Below are 17010 nucleotides of genomic sequence, written 5' to 3' on the forward strand. Positions count from 1 at the left end.
TCTTTTTTTATATCCAAATGAGCTTTATTCTATAGTAGTGTTCTCAGTTCTGAAACAGAAAATGTACCTATGAACTCAGAACATTCCCTTGGGTGCTCTCAGTGTCATCTATAAAATCGTTCCCAATTCATTGTCTGTGGCACAGCTTCATACTTTATACTTGATGACATCACAAGTTAGAGTTTTAGCACTCTGGGTTTTGGATTTGGGGGAGTATAACTATTTTTGTGTACCAGAGGAATGACTGAACTGATGTATGAATTCTGAAATTGGTCGTAGTTCTCCTAATGCTTTTACATTGTACTGTAGATTGCCCTTGCACACTCCTCTGCATTCCAGCTCCTTTTTCCACAGACCTGTGACATCCTTCTCTCCCTCCCTCCCTCCCTCCCTCCCTCCCTCCCTCCCTCCCTCCCTCCCTCCCTCCCTCTCCTTCTCTCCCTCTCTCAAGTTTTCAAGTTTCAAGTTTTACTTTATTTGTCACATACGTATAAGGTACATGTACATTCCAGTGAAATGCTTGGTTCCGTATGAGCCCCCTGAGATTGTGCTTCATACAGTAAAAAAGTAAAAATGATGATGATGATGATGATGATGATGATGATGATGAATAGTTTTTTTTATTTTTTAAAGAATAAAGACCAAACACTTTACAAAATATACAATACAAAATATACAATATACAAACTAAAGTACACTGCCAAGTAAACTACATATCATAAGCTCACCCATCCAGACTTCTCCGAACTGGCCTGCCCCGAGCCTGCGCTCCAGCTTCAGGGACTCGCGGGGTATCTCCCACTCGTCCTGCCACCAGGGTTTCTGAGGCATCCTGGACTGACACGGCTTCCCCAGCTTGCTGCACAGTCCATTTGTATGACCTGGGCCGCACAAGGGTCAAAGGTCAATCTAGAGTACGTTTCGCACGCCACACTGTCGGTCGTTAGTCATGTCACACTTATTGATCAAAGGGTAAGTTCAGGATTTTGGACACTGTTTCCTATATATGCATTGGTGATGTTGATGGAATGGTAGAGCCCTTTCTCCACACGATCCATGCTGTGCTTCATACTGGATACCCAGCTCCTTCCGTAGTTAGTCACAAAATGAATGTAAAGCAATGGGGCCACTGTAAAAAGCACTTAAACATACTCAAACATACTCAAACGTCTTTGCTGGCGGACTGGATTCCAGCATTTGCTTCAGAGTTCTTGCAGACTGAAGCCCCATTACTGACCGAAGCTGCGGGTATCCAGAACAAAGCACAGCGTTGCTGCTGAGAAAGTACTCAGTACTGAGTTGAACCTTTATTAATCCCCTTGGGGGAAATTCATTCTCTGCATTTTGACCCATCCTGTTTAGGAGCAGTGGGGCAGCCACGCAGTGCGGCGCCCGGGGACCAACTCTAGTTGTAATGACGGTGCCTTGGTCAAGGACAACAGCAGGAGTATTATATACCTAGTGTGCATGTCTTTTGGTGTGGGAGGAAACCGGAGTACTCGGGAGGAAACACGAGGAGAAACATGCAGACTCCACACAGAAAGGCCCTTCTTGTTGTGAGGCAACAGCGCTAACCACTGTGTCACCGCGCTTCCTGTGACATCTACAACATCTATGACTTCTGTGGCATCTGTGACATCTATGACATGTGACATCTATGACATCTGTGACATCTATGACATATGTGACATCTGTGACATCTATGACATCTGTGACACCTATGCCATCTATGACATTATGTGACATCTATGACATTTGTGACACCTATGACACCTGTGACATCTGTGACATCAGGGCTAGTTGCCAAAAAAGACTGAACTCACCCTTGAACCTTGATTGCGGAACTATCGCGAGGTCGTACGTACGTGAGTGATGCTCGACGAGCTCCTTGAGCGTGCTGAAAGCTATCTGATGGGTGATGTAGAAGCCACCATTGTCCAGGTTGCGGATCCTGTAGTGCTTGACTACCTCGCCCGAGTCGTGGTCCAAGTCCCTCACCGACAGGGAGAACGAGCCTGGGGACGCAGAGCGACACCGACCAATAGGATTAAGTCATGCCTGCGTAAACTATTTGAAAAGTGCCAGGTTGGTATAAACACAGGTTTAAGGGGGACAGACACGTCGTTTGGTGTGTTGAGAGAAGGTGCCACGTGCAGATGTAAAGCACCCGCTGAGAAATGTAAACCTGGCTTCTTGAGAAACATAAACCCTGTCTGTGTTGTTATTAATACATGAGTAGCAGGAGCCCAGTGAGTAGCGGCACAGGTCGCGGACAAAAAAGACACATTTACCTGGTGTCGTCTCGCTCTCTCGGATCATGAAGGAGCCCTGCGTGTTCCCCGGGGCCAGGAGGAGCCGCATGGCCTCATTTCTAGAAATATTCTTGAAGAACCATCTGTAGCGCAAACAAACAAGGGTGCCTCAGACTTCATTCAAACCACACGCCCTCCCTCTGGGGACGTAGAATAGACTAGGATCTGGTGTTGAGCTTAGGTGAGGCGGTGTTGAATGCAGTGCAATATTAGTCCATTTCCTGTATGACTTACGGCTCAGTCTCCATTGTGTTCAGGTTGGCTACAAAGTTGTATGGGATGAAGCCCCTCTGGCCCGTGATCAGAGACTCAGCCATGTACCACTCTGGGTCATCCCTGTAGCACATAACAACAATGACAACGACAACACTATGACTGCGCTCAGACACTGTCTATGTTAGGGGTAGAATGATTCAATCCAACAACAATTCGATTTTATTCCAATTATTTAGGCAGTGATTTGTCCTAAAATCATACGTTTTGACCACAGTTTTGTTCGGTTTGATTCATTTTCATACTTTTTTAGAAATGTGATAGGTATGCAGTTGTGACAGGACTAATTCAGTTAATAATTAAATATATTCAATTAAAACCACACACTTAGTTCATTCACTGTGTTGTGTTTCTGAATAAATCAAATAGATGTCACATTCATTTTGATTAATTAATTAATATAGATTATCATTCAACCACAATGGAAATAAGCTATAAGCTCTTGGGCTCCATGGGCGGCTACGTGGCGTAGTGGGCAAGGCGCTCGCCACGAAATCTGGAGACGCTGGGCTCGCCTGTTCGAGCCCAGCGCTCCACATTTGCTTTCAGTTTAGCTGGTCGTCCGTACTAATACACATTGGCCGTATTAGGGGGTGGGAAACTGATGGGTGGGGATCGGGCGTTGTGGACAGCGACTCCTACAGGTCGGTTGGTGCGCCTGCGCAGTAGAATCAGGAAGTGTCGGGGGCAGCGTGAGCCTCCCACGCGTTACTCCTCGCCACTGAGAGATCGAGCTGCGCAGGTGAAAAGATGCGACTGCTGTTACCTCAAGTACCGGAGGGGACTTGTGCTATATTGCAGCCGGCTTGTGGGAGGCAAGAAACAGCGTTCGTGACAGGGGAGGGTTGAATTGGATGATACGAAATTGGGATGGGAGAAAATATAGAAAATGGGAGAAAAAGTGGATAAAAAAAAAAATAAAAATTATCCGAAGGGGAATAAACTGTACATTAGCGGGGGTTGGGTGGGGGAGTGGGGGGGGTTTTGACATTTACAGGGGCCAGTTTCTAATTGCAGCCACCCGTAGGTGCTCTTTGAGATCGGTTTCGAAGGAGGGTAGGGATTCACATTCCTTCACGGCTGTGGGTACGGCGTTTCACATTATTGTGGCATAATTGCAAAACGTTTAGTCCCTTGTTTGAGCCGAATCTGGGTTGAACGTGATTTGTGGAACTCCCTCTGGTGGTGTGGTTGTGGACTTCACTGACCTTTAGGAAGTATTTAGACAGGTACATGGGTATCTTTGTGGTGTAGTAGACCAGGCCCATTGCAAGTTGCTGTACTCTGTCGTCTACTCTAAGCCATCCTAGATTGTAAAAATTACTTACTACTGAACACACACAGAGAGGAAATTGGTATCTATCTTCTTCTTCTTCTTGGACTCTGAAGAAGATGGTAAGCACATTTCCTGTAATGTTCCTTTAAGCCTGATAGTGCAAGCTTATGCCTTTTATGCTGTGGTGAAATGTTGGCATGTTCCTTTAAGTTGTCCCGTTTCTTACTTGTTGAGGATTTTGAGCTTGTCTCCTTTCTGGAAGCCCAGGTCGTCATCATTGTGTGTAGGTTCATAGTTGTATAGGGCAACAACAAGGTTATCTGCACAATGGTGGGGAAAACACAAACAATCACCATTAGATATAGAATTTAATCCACAACAGGGAGATTCAACTATGGATGTTTCAGGATTGATTTTAAAATGTTGCTGTTTTAACAACATTGGCCCCTCTCCATGTTCGCACCCAACTTAGAGCACTGAGGTCATCAAATGAGGTACTTTTAGATGTCTAGGTTAAAGACTAAAGGCGACCGAGCTTTTGCGGTGGCTGCCCCCAAGCTGTGTGTTTGCCACTACAAATTCGGTCTGCCAAGACTTGAGAGATTTTTAAGTCGCAGCTGAAAACTCACTTGTTTTCTTTGGCTTTTTGAGGCTTGTTAAGCCATACATCCCTTTTCCTGTTGTGACTATTTTGTGTATTTATTGTATTGTATTGACTTGTGCATTTTATATTGTACTTTGAATTTGCCTTTGTACCGTGAAGCACTTTGGTGCAACTTCAGTTGGTTTTAAATGTGCTATATAAATAAAGGTGACCTTGACCTTCATGTTGTCAACAGGCACGCACATGCCTGCACGTACACAGCACGCACGCACGCACCCACTCACACACACACACACACACACACCTACACACACACACCTACACACACACACACACACACACACACACACACACACACACACACACACACACACACACACACACACACACACACACACACACACACACACACACACACACGCACACACACGCACACACACACACGGCCACAAGTATGTCACCTGGTAGAGAGGATGTCGCAGGTGAATGCTGTGATGGGCAAGGAATCAACTGATCTGTGTGCTGAAGGGAGACAAAACCAAAATGAGGTAAATGTACTTTTGTGTTGAGCTTTTGATTTGTTGTGAAAGGAACAGAACAGAGGGATAACACACTTCACACATTCACAATGATAGATCTGAAAAATCGGAATAAATCAATCAAATCAGATTAAATTATTCATTTTCACTGTAGCTAGTCGACGGTCAATGGTTTATTTATTTATTTATTTATTTTGTGTGTCAACAAAGTGGCTCCCAGTATTGTGGCCCACATGTGCAATTTTCCTCTCCTTCTAATCGAATGGAACATCTTACTCATACAGAGGAAGCAACATTAAGTGAATGGTTTACACTCCTAATTAATTGCGAACACAAAAGCTAACTTCCTGTTAGAATTATATAATTCCCAAACCCCAACCCAAACTTACACAATGTCCTGCTGTTACCGCGGGTCACCGGAGACCAGGGTTGCGTTTAGCACCACATCTATTACATAATACATACACACTATTTGTTTGGGCCCCGTGTACAAATATTACACCCACTTCCTTGTATTGCACTCAACTTCCCAAGCCACGTCCCGAAAAGTGGTTATTCACATTCAAACAGTGCACCCATGCACACACACACACACACACACACATTCATGAGCAGGTTTAGCATTATCCAGATACAGAAATACAAACACACACAGACACATTTGAATATTTTATTTGGTTCCACAAATTATATTACATAAACAGGGAATCAAATATATCGGGGCCAAGCAGCACTGAACACTTAAGGGTACACATAGCACCTCCTTCTCCACACGGCTAAGCTGCCAATAGTAGCTGAGACAGAGCAAAATCTCAGACACACACACACACACACACACACACACACACACACACACACACACACACACACACACACACACACACACACACACACACACACACACACACACACACACACACACACACACACACACACACACACACACACACACACTCAAACATGGACACAAGCCATTGCACAAATACAGTAGCGTACAGCAGGAGGGCCAGGGTTCGAACTTGGGACGTGCGGCTTGCATTTCCCACTTGATTGGGGACACACTATCGGCACCAGAAGGGAACTTGTCTTAATGCTCAGACACCCCTGTCATGCTTTGGCGAGGCTGGAGCTCGAACCTGAGACTCAAACCCACAACCTGAGGCTGTCCAAGTCACCACAATGTCGACACCCAGAGAGGGATATATAATAGGCTGTTGGTGGGAAAGTAGGTGGGTCGCAGTGGTATTGATGTTAATACAAACACACATGCATGTATACACACACACACACACACACGCACATACACACACACACACACACACACACACACACACACACACACACACACACACACACACACACACACACACACACACACACACACACACACACACACACACACACACACTTACTGGATTGTCTGACTTAGGTGCAATTGTGCAGTTGCAGTGTTCACACACTTCATCCAGGTTCTCTATCCATTCACCATCATCTGCATAGTCGGAGCTGCTACACCCCATCCTGGCTGACTGAAAGCAGTTTCAGAGTTTCAAAACAATTCAGTATACCTATACCTATACCTATTTATTATTATTATTATTATTATTATTATTATTATTATTATTATTATTATTATTATTATTATTATTATTATTATTATTATTATTATTATTATTATTATTATTATTATTATTATTATTATTATTATTATTATTATTATTATTATCATTATTATTATCATTATCATTATCATTATCATTATTATTATTATTATTATTATTATTATTATTATTATTATTATTATTATTATTATTATTATTATTATTATTATTATTATTATTATTATTATTATTATTATTATTATTATTATTATTATTATTATTATTATTATTATTATTATTATTATTATTATTATTATTATTATTATTATTATTATTATTATTATTATTATTATTATTATTATTATTATTATTATTATTATTATTATTATTATTATTATTATTATTATTATTATTATTATTATTATTATTATTATTATTATTATTATTATTATTATTATTATTATTATTATTATTATTATTATTATTATTATTATTATTATTATTATTATTATTATTATTATTATTATTATTATTATTATTATTATTATTATTATTATTATTATTATTATTATTGCTATTGTTATTATTGTTGTTATTGTTATTATTATTATTATTATTATTATTATTATTATTATTATTATTATTATTATTATTATTATTATTATTATTATTATTATTATTATTATTATTATTATTATTATTATTATTATTATGTAACACTATAAATACCATAGCTATAGTGCATTATAATGGCACTCATAATGAATCATAACACACTCATAATGAATCATAATGCTTTATAACCATGTATATAAGCACATATAATGCTTATTGATGCATTATAACTACAGTCATACAAGATTATATATTCAATTTATAGTGAATGATGACCATTATAGTGTCTTATAGATGTTCTTGACTGGTTACTATCAGAGATTGACCAACAACAAGCATTATTTATAATGTATTGTTATACCTTGTGTTTCATTATGAGGTCCACTCATCACCCTGTGCTACAGACTGATATGTCAGAACTATTAAGTATTATGGAGAATGTGGAAATGATCCATACGGCATCATTAGTTATAATCACTGTGTTATGTGAAGTTTTAAATGCATGAAATTGTTCATGTTAATATTTCCTTACATGTTGCCTTACAACACTGGGCAATCTTTAACAAAGTTTAAACAAATGTGAAACTAAAGCTGTGTGCTTAGATGTGGCCGGTCTTACACACAGCGGACATGGATCAGCTATAGCTTAAAACTCTCCATTCATTTGCGATAAGCTAGGCTAGTTTACAGTTTTTCTCAGTCGCTTTGGTGCATTTCTCACATCACTATAAACATTTGCACAACAGTTCTCAAAACAATTAGTACAAACTGCAAAACCTAGTTGATAACCTACAAGAACGTGTCACTTGCTCAAAATGGTTAGTTAATTCCTCAAAAGCATGTATTCATGTCAATGAAAGTGTAGTAGAAAATGTATACGTTTCTATATCATAAAAGATCATAATTGCATAATTACTATGATCTACAGATCGGCCTCCGACAGAGCTCTGTGATATATTAACTTTAGCAGGCCTCTGCCGGAGGGGGTTTGTTGATCTTCACCAGGACAGGGGGACATGATGACATATCCTGGAACATTTAAGCCAGGTCATGATCGTATGATGTTTTAGGGGAGGATACGCCTTTTTAAACCTGTCATCCACATTTGCTTTCAGTTTAGCTGGTCGTCCACAGTAATACACATTGGCCGTATTACGGGGAGGGAAACTGAAGGGTGGGGATCGGGCGTTGTGGACAGCGACTCCTACAGGTCGGTTGGTGCGCCTGCGCAGTAGAATCAGGAAGTGTCGGGGGCAGCGTGAGCCTCCCACGCGTTACTCCTCGCCACTGAGAGATCGAGCTGCGCAGGTGAAAAGATGCGACTGCTGTTACCTCAAGTACCGGAGGGGACTTGTGCTATATGTATGACTTAGTCCACATTGCAGCCGGCTTGTGGGAGGCAAGAAACAGCGTCCGTGACAGGGGAGGGTTGAATTGGATGATACGAAATTGGGATGGGAGAAAAATATAGAAAATGGGAGAAAAAGTGGATAAAAAAAGAAAATGTCAATGTAATGGGAGGGACCGGTCTCTTTTTCCCCTTCTGCCGGCCGGTTCTGTATCTATTCTGTTCTGTCTTAAACCAATGCTTTAAGTTGAATAAACTACTGTCGATAATAATTAAGACCAGCCTCGTCTGCTTTCCTTAACACTTTGAATGCCATCCACGAGTTTTCTCGTGTTTACCCCCCGCGGGTTGAATGCCCACTCACGAGAATATTCGTTTTATTCGTTTTTTTTTTTTATTAGCGATCTGAAATCATATTGCATCAAGCGAGTCTATCGTTGGAGATCCAGGCACCCCCGGCGCTCAGATGTGAAAAAAGCGCCCCCTATCGTCTCCCAGATGGTAATTCACCCTTTTGGATTGAACTCAATGAAAATGAATGGGAAAAAGAAACCCGCACTCCACATTTTACTTCTCACTCATGCAACAGGCGTCTACCAGCTTCATGCTGGACTCACGGAGCAGTGGGGAATATGTGTTATACAGTATCACGGTGGATCACTAAAAGGAGCGATTTTTTCGAATGGCGATCAGGAATTGGAATAATCCATTTGGATACCATCTGATCTCAGGTAAGGAATCTATGTTATCAGTCTAAGGATAATCAGATCCGTTTTCACGGATATATAAGCGTTTATGTGATTATGTGATATCGCTGTTAGACTGTGCGCGCCGTCAGGAAATAGGAGCAGCGATTATCAGCGCACGGCACGAGCGTGCATGCATACACATATACTATCGATCATCTAGCGTTTATTTGAAAACGATTCATAAATAGGCCGACAAATGACAACGTTCTAGAATATTCCAGGAAAAGGCGATTATCAGGTAATCTCTTCTTTTTTCAGTGAAACCGAGTGCTTTTCAGAATGGTAGAACACGGAAATGAAGCGATAAAAAAACAATCTGCTTTGACAATGTTGACTGGAAAACGAGTCTTTGATAAGCGACGGGCAGATTAGACACATAGCCATAATTTAAAACATAGATTAGGCGATATTAACGTTAACATTGAAGTGGCCCTGGGCATTCAAGGGACTAATAATGAATTAACCTTGGGCAGTCAAAGTGTTAAGAAGCTCCATTCTCCTTCAAAAGTGTCAGTGTCATCAAAATGAAAAGTCCTGACACCATTGTTTATGAACAAGATAGTCAAATGGCTTTGTCATGTTTTCATTATGACAGTTCACTCTGTAAGTGTTTTCCAATGCAAACAAGTCAGATCTTGGTGACACTACCTGAAAATGCTCAAGACAGCACTATACACTATTTGCACAGCCATTTGAAATCTACAGTTACTGTAAAGAAGACGTGTCCAGCCCATGGGGACATTAACGTGTGTTGTCGGGCCTTACAAATACATTTGATTTGATTTGATTTAGCTTGCAGCTGGATAGCTTACTACTGAACGCACACAGAGAGGAAATTGATATCTATCTTCTTTTTCTTCTTGGACTCTGGAGAAGATGGTAAGCACATTTCCTGTAATGTTGGCGTGTTCCTTAAGCCTGATAGTGCCAGCTTGCCTTTTACAGTATGCTGTGGTGAAAAGATAACCACTCATAGCTACAAAGGACAAAAAACATTAGCAGCATGCGGTTAGCTTAGTACCTAAAAAAAATTGGGTTTCCAAACTATAAAGGAAGGAATCTCTGTCTGTCTGTTGTCTATGTCTGTATGTCTTGTTCATTGTTTTTCTCGAGAACTGTTCAACCGATTGACTTCACGCTTGGCACGTGTATTGCTGATGTACCAAGGGGGTGCAGTGTCAAGTGTGAAGTCGATCGGATGAGCGGTTTTCCAAGAAGACTTCCGGGGGCCAAAGAATCCGTTCCGAACGGGGCACTGCACTAGTAAGTAGACTGTTTCACTGGAATTATGTTGCTAGGCAACAGTTTGGACCCAAATGTATTTCCTGTCAACTATTGCATTAAAAAAGTGGGTCCTTTTGGAATGCTATTGTTCTGTCACTTTGAAACACTGTTTATATAAAGACATATTAACATAATCATTTGTGAGTAACTGGTACAAGAAAAGGTGATAGTGATTAGATAGATAGATAGATAGATAGATAGATAGATAGATAGATAGATAGATAGATAGATAGATAGATAGATAGATAGATAGATAGATAGATAGATAGATAGATAGATAGATAGATAGATAGATAGATAGATAGATAGATAGATAGATAGATAGATAGATAGATAGATAGATAGATAGATAGATAGATAGATAGATAGATAGATAGATAGATAGATAGATAGATAGATAGATAGATAGATAGATAGATAGATAGATAGATAGATAGATAGATAGATAGATAGATAGATAGATAGATAGATAGATAGATATAGATAGATAGATAGATAGATAGATAGATAGATAGATAGATAGATAGATAGATAGATAGATAGATAGATAGATAGATAGATAGATAGATAGATAGATAGATAGATAGATAGATAGATAGATAGATAGATAGATAGATAGAAGATAGATAGATAGATAGATAGATAGATAGATAGATAGATAGATAGATAGATAGATAGATAGATAGATAGATAGATAGATAGATAGATAGATAGATAGATAGATAGATAGATAGATAGATAGATAGATAGATAGATAGATAGATAGATAGATAGATAGATAGATAGATAGATAGATAAGATAGATAGATAGATAGATAGATAGATAGATAGATAGATAGATAGATAGATAGATAGATAGATAGATAGATAGATAGATAGATAGATAGATAGATAGATAGATAGATAGATAGATAGATAGATAGATAGATAGATAGATAGATAGATAGATAGATAGATAGATAGATAGATAGATAGATAGATAGATAGATAGATAGATAGATAGATAGATAGATAGATAGATAGATAGATAGATAGATAGATAGATAGATAGATAGATAGATAGATAGATAGATAGATAGATAGATAGATAGATAGATAGATAGATAGATAGATAGATAGATAGATAGATAGATAGATAGATAGATAGATAGATAGATAGATAGATAGATAGATAGATAGATAGATAGATAGATAGATAGATAGATAGATAGATAGATAGATAGATAGATAGATAGATAGATAGATAGATAGATAGATAGATAGATAGATAGATAGATAGATAGATAGATAGATAGATAGATAGATAGATAGATAGATAGATAGATAGATAGATAGATAGATAGATAGATAGATAGATAGATAGATAGATAGATAGATAGATAGATAAAATATACACTTATTGCACACAAGAACAGCTAAATCAAATCCACCTAAATATAATTGGCCATTTTCTGGCACTACAAATTACTGATCATTCCACAAACATGAGTTCCGTCCTATAATTCCTCAACTTCATTGCAGGCTTGGACTGCTTTGTTTGGAAAAGGTTATATAAAAATGTATACTAATGGTTTATCATAATCCATGGTTTGCACGTGTTCTCCCCAGTGTTGGACACTGCATCACTGTATGACCCTGTGTTCTCAAGTTCGCTGCGCTCCCATTGGTCCACTCATGAAACAGGGTCAGTGGGCTAATCGCGGCGGACGTCTGTCCAAAAGGGACAAATCCGTGAGAAAGATCTGCTGGGTTGGGAAAAGCCTGACCCAGCCCGCCTCCGGACTGGGACCCTCTGGGACCACTCTGGGACGGAGGGACGGAGGGGGGGACGGAGGGGGGGGGGGAACTGCGGTTTTATTTGAGTATCAACACTCCTACCCCCTTTGGGAAACTATCAAGGGATTCAGAAGTCAGCATTTTCCATTGAGGGGATCCCCTTGTTTAGTATGTGTTATTCTAATCTGGTTGATGTTGGTGATAGTATCACCAGTGACCATCCTTAACGAATAAGGTATTGTTTATTCCTCTGATATTGCTAATAAGGCCAGTGGACTGAGAGCTCCTCGCTAGTTGACTTTCAGAGCCTGAACATGGAGATGTCACTCATTTCTCGACTAAGACGTGGTTTGTGAGATTTCCTGTTATTTTTACGTATATGACAAAGTCACTATCTATGTAAATGGTAACACTGCATCTGGTGCATTCAAGTCGCTGAATATTTGGAGTTGAAGATCTGGGTTAATAAGACACACTGAGACACACGAGCACTGGGCAAATATAAGATAAGATAAGATAAAGGGCGGCTGAGTGGCGCAGTGGGCAAGGCGCTCACCACCAACGCAGGAGATGCTGGTATCGAGCCCAGCTCTCGGCGTTGCTACCGGCTTGGCCAGTCATTCATACTAACACAATTGGCAGTGTTAGGGGTGGGAAAGCCGGTGGGTGGGGATTGGACGTTGTGGACAGCGACTCCTACAGGTCGGTTGGTGCGCCTGTACAGCAGAATCAGGAAGTATCGGGGGCAGCGTGAGCCTCCCACGCGTTACTCCTCGCCATTGAGAGATCGTGCTGTTCAGGTGAAAAGATGCGACAGCTGCCTCCTCGTGTGCCGGAGGGGACACGTGATGCAAGGCTTGGTCCTCACTGCAGCCGACCAGTGGGAGGCATAGTCTAGCAACGTTCGAGACAGGAGAGGGGAGAATTGAAGGGAGAATTGGCGAGGCGAAATTGGGATGGGAGAAAAATAGAAAAACAAGGAGAAAATGTGGATAAAAAAAAAGATAAGATAAGATAAGATAGGATAAGATATTCCTTTATTGATCCCCTTGGGGAAATTCTGGCGTCATAGCAGCATGGGAGGGGGGAGGGTAGGTACAGGAATGGGCAGGGTAATAGTAGAAGACATAAATATAGGCAAACAAATTTGATCTCAATATAAAATATATGAGAAAAAAACAATAAATAAACAGTGTAAAGTAACAATATAATTAACTCTGAATATAAGAATATGAGAATGTAAACAGTGTTATCAATGGTGCAGATGAGGTATAAAAGATATGGGCAATAGATAATTACAATCTGAATATATACTTAGAGTAAAGTAAAGTTAACAATATACACAGTATACACAAAGTACCCTAACTGACATGATATACATCATACGGTATATGTTTTAGTCCATGCAGGTTTGGTGGTAAGACACAGAAGCTAATGTTAGTCTTTTTCGTCTGCAGTGTAGTATACTACATTTCACAACAACACATTAATATGGCGTGTAGCAAAAGACCTGACTGCTCCATTGGGCTATGCTACTAATCAAAGACCTGACTGCTCCATTAGCTATGTTACTAATCAAAGACCTGACTGCTCCATTAGCTATGTTACTAATCAAAGACCTGACTGCTCCATTAGCTATGTTACTAATCAAAGACCTGACTGCTCCATTAGCTATGTTACTAATCAAAGACCTGACTGCTCCATTAGGCTATGTTACTAATCAAAGACCTGACTGCTCCATTAGGCTATGTTACTAATCAAAGACCTGACTGCTCCATTAGGCTATGTTACTAATCAAATTGGAATCAGGGCTGGTGTTCTATCGCCCTGCTCTAAGACAAACTCTAACCTTAACCAACTTCGAAAGAGTGCCTAAGCTTAACCGGTGGCAGAACTTGCCGTCACACGATTGGCGCGACCAGAAACGTCAGTGGCCAATCAGAGCGCAGAACGCCTGAATACTTTCGACAACAAATGTTTGTTTCCGCGTCTCTGATTGGCCACACGCGTTTCTGGTCATGTGACATGTGCGCCAATCGTGGGACCGCAAGTTTCTACACTGGTTAAGCTTAGGCGCTCTTTCGAAGTTGGTTAAGGTTAGAGTTTGTCTTAGAGCATGGCGATAGAATGCCTGCCCTGATTCCGACTGTTAAGCTTAGGCACACTTTCGAAGTTGGTTAAGGTTAGAGTTTGTCTTAGAGCATGGCGATAGAACGCCAGGTAGTTTTCAGGCTGTTAGACCCGGAAATAGGCACAGAACTTGCTGTCCCACGATTGGCGCACATGTCACATGACCTGGCCAATCAGAGCGCAAAAATCGAACGCGGAAACAAACATTTGTTGTCGAAAGTATACACGCGTCCTGGACCTGTTTCTCCTGAGAGATGAGAATACTATTAAGTATTATGCTGTTTTAATCGTTCTATATTTTGTGTGTGGCTACATTTGTTTAGTTTCTTGTGTACTGTATGTCTCTCCTAAACCATGGAAACTATAATTCAAGATGTCTTGTTGTGAGTAACGGGTACAAGAAAAAATTACAGTGATCGGATAGATAAATAGATAGATCCAAAAAAATAAAAATAAATAGAAACAGTAATACAAATTACAAATTCTTGCTCTCAGTTCCAATAATTGTGCTTTCTAGGACAATCTACACTCATGGTTGATTTTTATGTTACATTAGATATAATTTGTATAAATACATTTGTAAATAAGTAAATAAATGAATAAATAAGTTCAAATAATAAATCACTTCAGGGATTCTTTTTTATTCAGAATTGCTTATGGACGACAATCACACTCATCATAACAAAGAGTTATACAGTATATTATTTGGACTTACAGTTTTTATACACCTTTATACACCATGCTGATAATGATGAGGTTTGGACGCTTACCTCTTGCAACTTGAAACTCGTTCTCTTAAAAGGGTCCCAACAATTTCAGATTTCTGGAGCCAGAATAGACTTATCCATGACTGAGAGTGTTGCCACTCATAGAATAAACAGGTTCCTTTTTGTGAAGACAAATCTAGGACAGCAGGAGAGCTCATCAGCAGAGTTTGTGTGTGAAGATCTCGTCAAGAGTCTATCATGTCATAACTTCAAAACCAGGAGAGGTGAAATATGCCCGAGCTTGCATGCACACACATACGCACGCACGCACGCACGCACGCACACACACACACACACACACACACACACACACACACACACACACACACACACACACACACACACACACACACACACACAAACACCTCACAGAAACATTGGTGGACCGATAGCAACCCAACACGTTTCCTGTCGTTGAAAGTTTTAGGGTTGCTCTGCAGACTTCTAACAGGTGTTTACCACACAGCTGCAGTGTTAGCACAGAGAACGTTAGGCTCCATTGTAAATGGGTCAGAGAAGCATCTCTCTCAATTGGAGTCTAATGTTCCATCAGTTTAAAAAATAAATAAAAAGGAGGATATGGTCCTGGAGTAGAGAGCTTTGGCAGTGGTTACACTCCAGTTAAGTTTTACATCATCTGTATATCATAGCCTACAATGAATGAATGACATATCACATTTTTATATAGCGCTTTTCTAGACTCTCAAAGTCTAGAATGTAGGGTGGAAATTGCCTCCTTCACCACCACTGGTAGCACCCATCCTTGGGCTACGCAGGCTCAATGGCTGCCATACACTGGCACCAGGCACACATCACACTACACAATGGCTGAACAGCTCAGGAGACAGGGGTTGATATCAGCCAATTAAGGGGGAGGGATGATTAGAGACAGATGCTATCGTGGGGGCCAATCTAAAGTGAAGCCTATTCATCATTAACAAGTGTCTAATACAGTTAATTATTTGTTTACTTTTTCATCACATGTTACAAATGTTGTAGGCAGCTTTCGGATACACCCTTCTTTGTGACATCAAACAGTGACAGAATTAGGACTAAAGATAAATGCAATTTTATTAACATATAAAATACATGTGCATGACATATAGTGTAACATCGGGGGGCACTAGGACCCAGGAGTACTCTGGCCAAGTATTGAAGAGTATCTAGAGAGGAAGTCTCACGCGAGCGAGACTTGACGTCACGTGTGTTGCCGTCTGTTTGAATGGAAGCACAAGTTATCCGTGCTGCGTCTATACTTTCGCTTTTAATAAGGTATGAGCAGGTTAAACACCTTTTTTTGTTGGTAAATCTATTCCATCATTTCCGAGCTACAAACAACTCTTATATGTTGTGTGCTCAGTGCTCAGTATGTATGTGATGACGACACGACACACAAGAGTAATAATTATTTGTGTCGTGTCATCATCACTGAGCACACTGAGCACACAAATGTAACGTTAGCGGCCACCACATCTACACGAACGTCTACACAACATATAAGAGTTGTTTGTAGGTCGGAAATGATGGAATAGATTTACCAACAAAAAAAGGTGTTTAACCTGCTCATACCTTATTAAAAGCGAAAGTATAGACGCAGCACGGATAACTTGTGCTTCCATTAAAAAAAGACGGCAACACATGTGACGCAGTGGCGTCGCGTGGGTAAAATAACAGGGGAAGCCAAAAAAAATTTATTAAAAAAAAAATTATTAAATATTTTTATTAATTTTTATTTT

The 17010-nt window shown here is 40.0% G+C and overlaps 1 protein-coding gene across 1 annotated transcript in view; it reads right to left on the reverse strand.

Annotated features, from left to right (window-relative positions):
- Positions 1-15399, reverse strand: part of lck (LCK proto-oncogene, Src family tyrosine kinase) — a gene marked incomplete at its 3' end in the record, with an annotated part of 38773 nt that extends 23374 nt beyond the window's left edge. The window contains exons 1-8 of the mRNA XM_084309502.1: positions 15278-15399; positions 6417-6533; positions 4927-4987; positions 4088-4181; positions 2547-2648; positions 2292-2395; positions 1866-2015; positions 729-881 (exon numbers count right to left, since the gene is read on the reverse strand). Of these exons, the coding sequence (XP_084165628.1) occupies positions 729-881; positions 1866-2015; positions 2292-2395; positions 2547-2648; positions 4088-4181; positions 4927-4987; positions 6417-6524 (772 nt within the window). The 5' untranslated portion in view covers positions 6525-6533; positions 15278-15399. The remainder of the gene's footprint in view (positions 1-728; positions 882-1865; positions 2016-2291; positions 2396-2546; positions 2649-4087; positions 4182-4926; positions 4988-6416; positions 6534-15277) is intronic.
- Between the last annotated feature and the right edge of the window lie 1611 nt (positions 15400-17010).

Source organism: Notolepis coatsorum (assembly GCF_963971535.1).
Source record: "Notolepis coatsorum genome assembly, chromosome: 3".
Classification (NCBI taxonomy): domain Eukaryota; kingdom Metazoa; phylum Chordata; class Actinopteri; order Aulopiformes; family Paralepididae; genus Notolepis; species Notolepis coatsorum.